At 46.3% G+C, this 11,568-nt stretch overlaps 1 protein-coding gene across 3 annotated transcripts in view; it reads right to left on the bottom strand.

Annotated features, from left to right (window-relative positions):
* Positions 1-8,629: 8,629 nt before the first annotated feature.
* CPLX2 (complexin 2) overlaps positions 8,630-11,568 on the bottom strand; it is a 408,616-nt gene continuing 405,677 nt past the window's right edge. For all 3 annotated transcript variants that reach the window (XM_073651150.1, XM_073651149.1, XM_073651148.1), the window contains one exon: positions 8,630-11,303. In XM_073651150.1, the coding sequence (XP_073507251.1) occupies positions 11,106-11,303 (198 nt within the window). In that variant the 3' untranslated portion in view covers positions 8,630-11,105. The remainder of the gene's footprint in view (positions 11,304-11,568) is intronic.

Below are 11,568 nucleotides of genomic sequence, written 5' to 3'. Positions count from 1 at the left end.
CAGTTCCGGCCCACAGCATGTTGAAACTGGCCCTGTGCCCCCCTTCAGTAACCAATTAGTCTTGTCACAAATTCCTGTACACACAGGACTTATCAATTCTTTTGTAGACCATTTCAGCTTTATGCATTATCTATATTACTCGTTTTCAGGTCTTCTGAAAAGCAGGTTCCACACTAACCAATGTTCCTTGAGAAGAATAGATTCGTCACTAACCAGGCTTTGTGTATCTTTATTTAATAGACCATTGAAATCCACACTTCAAATCTCATGCTCTTAATTTATTTTTGTATATGTATCAGCACACTCTTGTTGTATGGCGTAATTAAACATGGTGCAAGTTCTAGTTGGTTTAACTGTCTAGAACCAGGTGGAGATGTAGCACCCTGAGGATTCGGCTGCTACAGGGGTATTGCACCTCAACCCAGAGGTGTGATATTCCACTCCCGGGTAAGGATGGAGTGTGGAACTGAGCTCGGTAGGCTGCATGCACTACACACATCCCATTTCCGGGGAACAGGCCGACGGTACTCCCACTTAGAAATGTGCAGGTACGACCGAGTCTGTTCCTGGCTGGAGTGGGAGGGGGGTGGTACATCCCATGTAGTGTAGGGGCAGATAGGGGGAGCAGCCTGGGTAAAGATAGGAGCTCATTGGGTGCTGGTCACCTGAGCTCACACATAGAGGGTGTATATAAGGTGGGCACCAACTAAGAACAGGGTCAGATGCAGAGGATCAGATGCAGAGAGTCAGTCAGATGCAGAGAACAAGTCAGTTGGAGACAGCAAGACAGCTGCAGAGGAGCAGACAGCAAGCAGAGAGGAAGTCAGCCTGCAGCAAGGGAGAAGAGAGACCCTGAGTGAGAGAGGAGCAGAGAAGGAGTACCCAGAGGGGAGAACAGAGAGGACCCAAGAACCCAAATTAAAGCACCGGGTGAGGAGTCGGCACAGGGTACCGGAACCCAAGCTGGTGGGGGCAGAAAACACACCCCAGCCAGAGACCGGAGGCCGTGGGCAGCATCTGCCACGGCCACCCATCACATCCACCCCGAAGGCACACCACATGAAGGGTCAGGGAACCCAAGGCCAAGGGTGTCCCAACAGAAGGCCCGAGGGAGCTGGACCTAGGTGGATCACTGGTGGGGACGGCCAGAGAACGGGACAAAAAGAGAGCTCAGGGCCACGCTCCGGACTTGTTTGGGGGTTGGCTGGATCCAGGACCTGGTGGACGCAGCACGGCTCGGGTGGTCACTAGCAGCTGGAGTGACCAGTACAACATCTGCAGTAAGTAAACACCCTTAACTGCACAACCCGACTCTGTCTTCACTGCCGTCTGCACTACACCACCACAACCCCCATCCTCTGCGCCTGTCCCCTCTGAGGCTATACCCCTCCCGTTGGGGGCTATCCCACCAAGCTGCGCACCCACCATCAGCCTCAGCGGACCCTGCTGCAGCGGCGGCCACAGTGACCGCATCACAACGGGTGGCGTAGTCGACACAAAAGAACTCTTAATAACATCTGTAGGACTGCCACATAACACTGAGCTTGACGCCCTGGGCACGGGGCCGGGTCACAGCCGCTCGGAGACTACAACCCCCCATCTGATCCGGTGCCGGGTATTCCCCTCAAAAAGGAATGTGTCCCAGGGGTCGCGTCAATTTTGGCGTAGTCGGCAGGATTACGTGCCCGCAACACCCGGGTACTGCGTGCCTGAAGAAAAGTGCAAGTTTACCTCAGAAAGAAGTCTCCCGCCGGTTCCGGAGGGTCCACGCCATCGGACCCCATCACAAGTCGTTTCCCGCCGATTGTCCGCCATTTCCAGCTTGTTCCCGCCATCTGCAGAGTTTCCCGCCACTGGGCGACGCTTCCCGCCAAAACCGCAGATTTCCCGCCTTGGAAGAGCAGCGGACGCCATTATGGGCGTGCCAAAGGAGGGCAAGAGGCCACCTCCCATCGTGGGCCAGGACAGAAAATGGCGCCAAAAGTGGAAACCACCCCCACCAACAGAGACTGTGATGCTGGAGGTGTCTGTCAGCGTGAAAGAACTACCCCTGGAGCTGACAGTCACCGAGTTGCCCCGGGACCGCCCTCGAGGGGGGAGGAGACGAAAGGAGAGAACAAAGATGGGTGCCGCCTGGAGCAGTCTAGAGCGAGCGCACCTGGAGGCAAGAAGCCGGGAGAAGAATATCGGAGGAGCTCACCCGGAGATGTCCAGAGAGCAGAGCAGCACCGGCCCGCTGGCCAGGAGCCTGCTGGAAGAAGAGCAGAGCAGCACCGACCCGTTGGTCAGGAGCCTGCTGGACACCACGACCCCACTAGGCCTAGTGGAGGTCCTTGCACAGCTCCCCCGAGACCGGGAGTGTGCGCAGACTGCCCTGGAGGGCCTCGCACGGAGGATGGCCCGGGTACAGCGCGAGATATTGGCGGAATGGAGCCGGGAGATGGCCCAGCAAGCTGAAACCAAGACGCAAGCTGAAACCAAGACCCGGAGCACGCCAGCCGAGATGAGGAAGGAGACCGCCTCTGAGGATGGCGCGGGAGGACCCAAGGCCGGAGACGGCGCCGAGGAGGGAGCCGAACGCATGGAGGCAGGTAAAGGGGACGTCTATACCCCAAGCCGGGACACCGCTTACCTGCCCCAGCTCCCCGTCGCAGAGCCCGAAAGTCCCCCTGCTGTGCCCGAAAACGCCATGTCACCGACGCAGACTAGGCCCCAACCGGAAGCCGCCGCCGCGACCCCTGTGACGTCACACGCCTCGACCCCGAGCGTGACCAAGCAGGAAGTACCACCAGCCTGGTCGCAGGGCCTAGAATTCCCGGGCGCCGCAACACCAACAGCGCCCCCTACCTCTGTGGAGCCTCCGGCCTGGTCGCAAGGCCAGGTAGCCCAGGGCGCCGCCGTATTAACGGTGCCCTTCACCTTCCAGGTGCCCCAGGCCTGGCCGCAAGGCCTGGGCAACCCGGGCGCCACCACCACCGCGCCCGCACCCGTAAAACCAAGGGTGCCGCGTCTGGGAGAGGACTTGTTTGCCCAGCACACGTGGCCGGACGGGCAGCCTTTCATCTGGCCCCAGAAGTATTACGAACTGGAGCACCAGAGGAGGGTTGGGGCCATGTGTGCACCCCTGATTCCGGCTCCGAAGCCCGTAATAAGGATCTCGCCCCCGCTAGCGGAAGCACAGTTTGAGTGGGACCCCACCGGAGAAGATCTAATGGGGTTCACTCAGGAAACTAGGGCAGCTGCAGCAGAGCGTGCGGAGTGCTGCCGCCAACAGCTCGAGGAGTTTGCGAGGGAGCGGAGAGAGAGGCGGGTCCGGGAACAACAGGCCCAAATAAGGAGCGCCGAGCAAAAGAGCCGGACCAGGAGGGACCCCCGTGCAGCGCACAGTCCCCGTACCACCGGGACTGTAATCAAGTTCAACCAGCAGCATGGGTGGGGCTTCATTAGAGACAACAACACCCCCGGCGACGTCTTTGTCACGCGCAGAGACGTGGAGTCTCATCTGCCGGAGGGGCACAGAGGTCGTGACCTCTACATCGGAGACGAGGTCACCTTTACCCGGCACAAGTGTGCCAAGGGACCTTATGCCCTCCACGTACACCGCCTGACGGAGGAGGAGTTGCGGTGCGAGGAGGAGGAGCAAGAGGACCCGGACGGGTCTGAAGTAACAATCAGCTATAAGCAAAGAGCAGGAGGAAGACGCCGTTGAGTGCGGCAGAGCAAGTGATGTAAATAGTTACCCGACCGGGTACCAAAGAAACTGTTGATACATATATATATAGTCCCCGTTGGGACCAGCTGAGTGAACTGTTTACCCGTTAACCCCTTAATCCCACAGGCTGAGGACTGTGAGCAGCCATTCCCTTCCCTCTACCTGGCCGAGGACTGAGAGCGGCCAACTTCCCCTGTATATAGTTGCGCTTCCTAAAGCGCCCCCTACCGGTTTTATAGGAAAGCCAGTTTTTCTAAGAGACTGTCGCACTTTACCCGGTCACCCGTTGCACAGTGACCGGAGGAGGAGCCAGAGGCGACGAGAATGTTTTATATTGATATATATATATATAATGTTTTATATGTTTTATATGTTTATGCAAAAATTTTGTATGTTTTTGGTGTTTATGTCTTACAGCCCGAGGACGTGCTGTGATTTACCAGGGGGGAATGTAGCACCCTGAGGATTCGGCTGCTACAGGGGTATTGCACCTCAACCCAGAGGTGTGATATTCCACTCCCGGGTAAGGATGGAGTGTGGAACTGAGCTCGGTAGGCTGCATGCACTACACACATCCCATTTCCGGGGAACAGGCCGACGGTACTCCCACTTAGAAATGTGCAGGTACGACCGAGTCTGTTCCTGGCTGGAGTGGGAGGGGGGTGGTACATCCCATGTAGTGTAGGGGCAGATAGGGGGAGCAGCCTGGGTAAAGATAGGAGCTCATTGGGTGCTGGTCACCTGAGCTCACACATAGAGGGTGTATATAAGGTGGGCACCAACTAAGAACAGGGTCAGATGCAGAGGATCAGATGCAGAGAGTCAGTCAGATGCAGAGAACAAGTCAGTTGGAGACAGCAAGACAGCTGCAGAGGAGCAGACAGCAAGCAGAGAGGAAGTCAGCCTGCAGCAAGGGAGAAGAGAGACCCTGAGTGAGAGAGGAGCAGAGAAGGAGTACCCAGAGGGGAGAACAGAGAGGACCCAAGAACCCAAATTAAAGCACCGGGTGAGGAGTCGGCACAGGGTACCGGAACCCAAGCTGGTGGGGGCAGAAAACACACCCCAGCCAGAGACCGGAGGCCGTGGGCAGCATCTGCCACGGCCACCCATCACATCCACCCCGAAGGCACACCACATGAAGGGTCAGGGAACCCAAGGCCAAGGGTGTCCCAACAGAAGGCCCGAGGGAGCTGGACCTAGGTGGATCACTGGTGGGGACGGCCAGAGAACGGGACAGAAAGAGAGCTCAGGGCCACGCTCCGGACTTGTTTGGGGGTTGGCTGGATCCAGGACCTGGTGGACGCAGCACGGCTCGGGTGGTCACTAGCAGCTGGAGTGACCAGTACAACATCTGCAGTAAGTAAACACCCTTAACTGCACAACCCGACTCTGTCTTCACTGCCGTCTGCACTACACCACCACAACCCCCATCCTCTGCGCCTGTCCCCTCTGAGGCTATACCCCTCCCGTTGGGGGCTATCCCACCAAGCTGCGCACCCACCATCAGCCTCAGCGGACCCTGCTGCAGCGGCGGCCACAGTGACCGCATCACAACGGGTGGCGTAGTCGACACAAAAGAACTCTTAATAACATCTGTAGGACTGCCACATAACACTGAGCTTGACGCCCTGGGCACGGGGCCGGGTCACAGCCGCTCGGAGACTACAACCCCCCATCTGATCCGGTGCCGGGTATTCCCCTCAAAAAGGAATGTGTCCCAGGGGGCGCGTCAGAGAAACCAATACAACTAGGACGGCACACACTTGTTCCAATACAAAGATGCAAAACATATGTGCAGAATTTTTTATTGCAATGATGCAGGAAAATGACCTAAGTCGCTATGTGTTTGCTACTTACCATACACATCACACCTTAGGTCCCAAATTATTGCACCACTAGCTTGATAAAGGGCCACTAAGCCCAAAACGTTGCCATTGTAAAACATTGGCATAATCATAAATCTTCACTCATTTTTGCACTAAAATATATGTGTGCTAATTTTATTAGTTATTGGCATCTCCACCTTAAGCGAAATAGATCTTAAAGGGGTTTTCCCACGAACAAAAGTTCATTTTAATAATTGTCTGTGTCTGACCGTGTATGGACCATACCACAGCTCCTGGGCAGGGGAGGAAGCAAAAGACAATACAGACATTACAGCAGGGGGTCACAGCTGATTCTTTCTGTGAGGTAAAATATTGTTTAAAAACAGGCAGGGAAATGTTTTACCTCACAGAAAGAATCAGCTGCGATCCCCTGCTGTAATGTCTGTATACTCTTTTGATTCCTCCCCTGCCCAGGAGATGTGCTATGTTCTGTACCCGGTCAGACACCGAAAATGACTAAAATGAACTTTCGTTCGTGGGAAAACATTTAAAAAAAACTAACAACACAGAGGTTTACTTACTGTTTCTTCCTTTACTATGGATGATTACTCAATTTGACATGAAACTCATAAATACACATTTGTCTAACATTATAACAATCAGACCATCTTTTCTAGTGATCACTGCATAAATCTAGATAATTTCAAAGGGTTCATTTACTTTTCTTGCAACTGAATATATGTAATTAGGGTTATAGTCATTTCAGCAACATCTATAATTAGATCCGAAAATCTCGGGGACCAATAATTAACTCAGCCACATACCAAAAAAGGATTTTAAAGAGAATCTTTCAACAAATGTTTGCTATGTTATCTGAGAGCAGCATGATGTAGGTTCAGAGATCCTGATTCCAATGATGGGTCACTTACTGAGCTTTTTTTTGTCATTTTGATCAAATTAATCACCAGGTGGCAAAAAAACTGGTGTCTGATTCCCTTTAAGTAGCTGGTGAATTGATTTTTTCTCAGGACATAAAACTGTCATGGTACTAGATGCATCTACCATACAATATAAGTCATGTATCACTTAAATATAGTAACATGACAATGTTGTATACCATGGTAGCCTTTTATTTTAGTCCTAGCCTAGGACTTCCAAGGTGTTTTTACAAGTTTGCCTTTTCTTTTCCTTGGTGTCATTTTCCATCTTCTTTTGAGATCAATTTGAAAATGAATGAAAAAATTCTCAGAAGAATATCTCAACATTGGGGCCAAGTCGGTAATTACTTTGTGCCACCTAACACAACACTTTGGAGACTTGTTAGACATTTTCAGCACCACTTCATGTAACTATGAAGTCAGCAATCGGGTGTAGATATGGATAAAAAAACAGATGGTGATCATTACGACCTTACTCTTACTTATTGGACGTAAAACTGCAGTTATTTTTATCAGTGCACTCATGTGGTGTTCAATAAGTTTTATTAATTAAGAGTATGAGGTGACTTTATAGCATAAAAAACCCCAAAAACATTTGCATGTAAGGAACCCATTTTTAGTACAGGTATTTTGACATTTACAAAATCCAACTCACTTTCACACAATTCATATCATGAAGTAATATTGCAGTTATAGCTGTAGAGGTGAGTAAATCCGTTATTGGTTCAGTTTCCAAAATTTAGTTTTAATATTTTGTTATTTAAATTTTTGTCATATAAGGTTCTGTTCACATCTGCAGTTGTAACTCAGCTGCTCAATCACCGGTTACAGGATCTATCATATGATGGGCACCAATAGCACCCGACAGTCCCCTTTGACTACATTGGAGCTATTGGGTGTCCTGTCCATCATTGTTTTACCAGACAAATAACAATGCTGTGTAATTTTTTGCAGTAATTTTTTACTGTATTTTCCCTGTGATGGGGGCTCCAGCACATATGTGAACATAGCTTAACATTCTTTTATTTTATTTTATTCATTGGTACATTTTAGTTACATGTAGTGTGGGAAATTTTTCCTTCTATGATGGTAGTGTTCCCTTAAGAGTACATATACAATAAACAGTTTTTTTTTTTACAAATTTAACATCATAAAAATTTGGAAAGAGAATTCCTGTAAAATCTGAACCATGCACGGGCGATTTACTCATCCCTACAAAGGAATATGGCTTAAAAAAAAACAGGTTCTAGAATAGGGATCTGCAAAGCTTGCCTGATAGACAAGATTTTGTTTGTTTTAGAATATATAGAATAAAATAATGAAACAGAAATATTACATACTACTTGCCCTATAAATAAAGCAAAAATCATAATTAAATACAAACATCCAAGATACCCATATGTATCTGTTTCTTATATCTGTGAAAAGCTAGGCCATGGAAATCAAATGTAAATCAGTCTATCAATGCAGTGGTGATGGAGATATTATAAATTGGTTATTTACTCACAAACCTGGGTGACAATAATTACTGAAGCTGTGATGGTGACCATATTGGTTGTCAGGTACCCAGGAACCTTGTGAAAAAAAAAATTGTAGCAAACTAAGAACTCAATTACAGTAAGACTATTCATTTTTTCTGGTGATTAAATACAGTAGTTACATTTTCAGATACATATTCCAGTCTCCAGAGGTCAACATTCCACGTCTTTCGTGCTTACCATTTTCCATGATCTGAGACTTTTTCCATTTTGACTTTTAGATAAAGTGCAAAGTGGCATCTTTTATAAAAGTAAATACAATGCAGAATACATAATCATTATGTTCTTATACCATATTATTCTAATTTCACATTCTCAACTTCAATATTTTGGCCAATTTTGGTTGCTTTCAGATTTATCCCTAACAGAACCTCTAGAATGGAGTTGGTTGGATTCTATATAGACATGTGCATAACAGGATGAACATATACAAAACTGACTTTACAAGACATCAAGTAATGGCTTTATGGCTTTATCTCCTACAGAAGCCTCGGGGCTTCAATGACTGGTCATGGTAGGACCTTCCCAGTCATTTGACATGGGCAGCTTGGTATCACTGTGAAACAAGCATGCATGTATGAAACATTTATCCATTTCTGTAAGTCATATTGGGTGACAGTAAACACACACAGGAAATATAAGTGATAACATCAAACACCTCAATGTACATAAATATACACACACCAGACACATATATACATACACACATATACTATATGTACATTAATATTAGCAAGGACCACTCAAAGTTTTCCAGCTCTTAAATACTAGGATTTTTTTTTACTATTTGTGTATATTTATATTATTATTAAAAGTTCTACAGATTTAAAACCCATTTCATATTACTTTGCAGCAGAACACCCTTTAATATTTTACAGAAATTTTACGTTTCTTTAGTTATGAATGTAAGTAATTTATTAAAATATATACAAACCCTATTTAAGTAAAAACAAACTGTTTTATACTTGATAGAAATTGGACTATCTGGTCATCATCGTGTTATTTAAAGGTTGGCTAAGTTGAAAGTGGTAATAAGCAAAATTTGAATGTAGTGGACAGCAAACATCTAGTAAAAGGCAAGTATTTGCATTTTGCATATTTTGAATATATTGTGTCACCCTGCGGTGTACCATATATTGTGTTTCTGGAGAGGTTTCTGTATTCTGGGACGAGATAACAAACAAGAGGCAGTTTCCCAGATGCAAACCCCAAATTTGTTTACTGGCAACTGGTTGAGTAGTCTAGAGCATCTGTCAGTGCTAGGGCACAGCTGCCTCTACAGTGCCTGGGAGAAGCTCTGTTCTCATGTCTGCTGTAGAGACAGTGCAATGTAAAGCACTCAAACTAAAACCTGATCATTTTATATGGGATAGATACCAGTTCTGATATCCAGTACATTATGTATTTTATTTTTCTTCTGGGGTGTATTAATTTAAAGGGTATGACCCTTAAGACAATTCTGGCCTCGGCAATATATTAAGTTTATTGTTTTACAGCTTTACAGTAAACAGGTTTATTATATTATTAAACATTGTGTACATATACATGTAAAAACCTTACTCTAATTAGCCAATAAGATCTATAAACCAACCTTTGTTGGTGAAGGAATGTATCAGACTTCTCTATAAAATCAATGAAATGGAAACATGGGATGTAATCACAGCTGTGGGTATACAGAGTGGTTCCAAGAAGCCAAGGCTTAAGGATCCTGTACTATATTATATCAAATATTACACTATTCCTTTATAAGATCTGCAATTTGGTCCTTGGCATTTTGCCTCTCCCTATAACAAAAGAGAAGAGCAATTATGCCTTCATGTTTTTGGAATGTTGGACATAAACATTGACTGACAAAGACAAGTAGAAACATTTAAGAGAAAAAATCACTTTGGTTTGAATACAGAAAATAAGATTTTCCACAGTAAAAAATAAAAAAAGTGAGCGGCTGCTGAGTGCACACAACGGTATACATGTGAGATCACAGCTCTACTCTGGTCCTCATGGTATTAATGTAAACTAGAAATACAGTGATAGGCACAGGACTAAGACAGACAGTGCTTGCAATTTCAAAAAGGCATCAAACACTTGAATTTTCCTAAGCATGCAATCAGCATTACAGTCATAGAAATCTAGAAGAGAAGTCTATGGATCCTAGTCAGAGTCCATACGAGGATCCACACCAGGCTTCAGACCCTTGTTCCCTTTTTAAAGATAATTATTGCTAAGAGACCAGCAGGGAAAATGTAACTTCTACACGGCACCATAGCTTGCTTCATTTTGTGTAGAACTTTCCACCGTTTCTGTGCAAAGGATGTTGGCGGATCAGAAATTCTGAATCAAAGAAGCTAAATGCTGCAGGTCCCATTAGCAAGGTACTGATAAGGGAAGGCGAGAAGAGAGAGCGACAAGAAAACGATATACAGTGTACAGAACAGATGGAAACACACTAGGGTTTCTCCACATGCATCTCATGACATATTCCAAGCTCCCAGATGTCACACAGTGTGCGACAAAACTCACAAAATGGACTGTAAATCTGCATATGAACTGTCACTTTGCATCTCCCTATACCCTTGTGGGAGAGGAGCATATTATCTACACACGCTATTAACGCTCGTATTATGAGCAGTCAGCTATTGTTGAGTACTGGAGCCTAGTTTTTTAGTAAATGTCTATAGGGAAGTAAAATAACCCTATCTACTCATCCATTGACTAAGCAAAGACAGCTCCGAAACTGACAAGTCTTGTAAATTCTGCCCTCTGCTGAAACCAAGCAGCAGTGACAAGTTTGGTCCATGTAACCTAGTGTGAGGTTTAAAAACCTATGTCCAAAAAAAGGGAAAATGAAAGTTACATTTTGTGTCCTTGTGTTTTCCGGAATGTATGCAATTGTGCCTATGCGTCTACCTGTATAGTCACGTCTGTCAGTAAAGAAGGTTTTGTGTTATTCTAATGTTTGTTTATTCCTATTTGTGTTTTCCAGTTGTGTGCTTTTATGTATCTCTTGTGGTCAAAGATTCCATAGGTGGTCCCATTGTTTGTAGCAGAAAATACGTTTGGCTAGAGTAGAAGTCCGCACTGTTGGCCATAGTTACTTTTTGAACATGTCCTGGAGGGGACCTGGGAGGTACTTGAGTACAGTATCCAAAATGCTTTCTTCTTCCTCTTCATCATCATCACCACAACCTGCTGGGATGGCTTTCTTTGGACGAGTCAAGCTGCCTTCACAAGGTTGTTCCATTGCTGCCTTCTCTTCGGCTTCTTTCTCTTCCTTCTTTTTCAAACCATACTGTAAGAAGAAATGAGAACTTATTAAGTAAACTATATATATCTAATATGTCAATATAATAATGTAAAATGTGGTTTCTGGGCTTCAATATCAAGACCCAGAAGGTACATGGAGATTATTTTAAGGGCCGGTTTACACAAACTGACTGGCGGCACAATATAACTGCCAATGAGTGAACTTTTACTGATCGGTGGTCATCTGAACACCTGTTTACACAGGCAGGCGATGTGTATTGAGCGATCTAGACTAGATACTACACAGGATG

This window comes from Phyllobates terribilis, unplaced genomic scaffold (genome assembly GCF_046119375.1).
Source record: "Phyllobates terribilis strain yellow unplaced genomic scaffold, ASM4611937v1 Scaffold_11__3_contigs__length_659146591, whole genome shotgun sequence".
NCBI lineage: Eukaryota > Metazoa > Chordata > Amphibia > Anura > Dendrobatidae > Phyllobates > Phyllobates terribilis.
The sequence above is the reverse complement of the archived record's forward strand: the minus strand, read 5'-3'. Positions and strand labels throughout refer to the sequence as shown.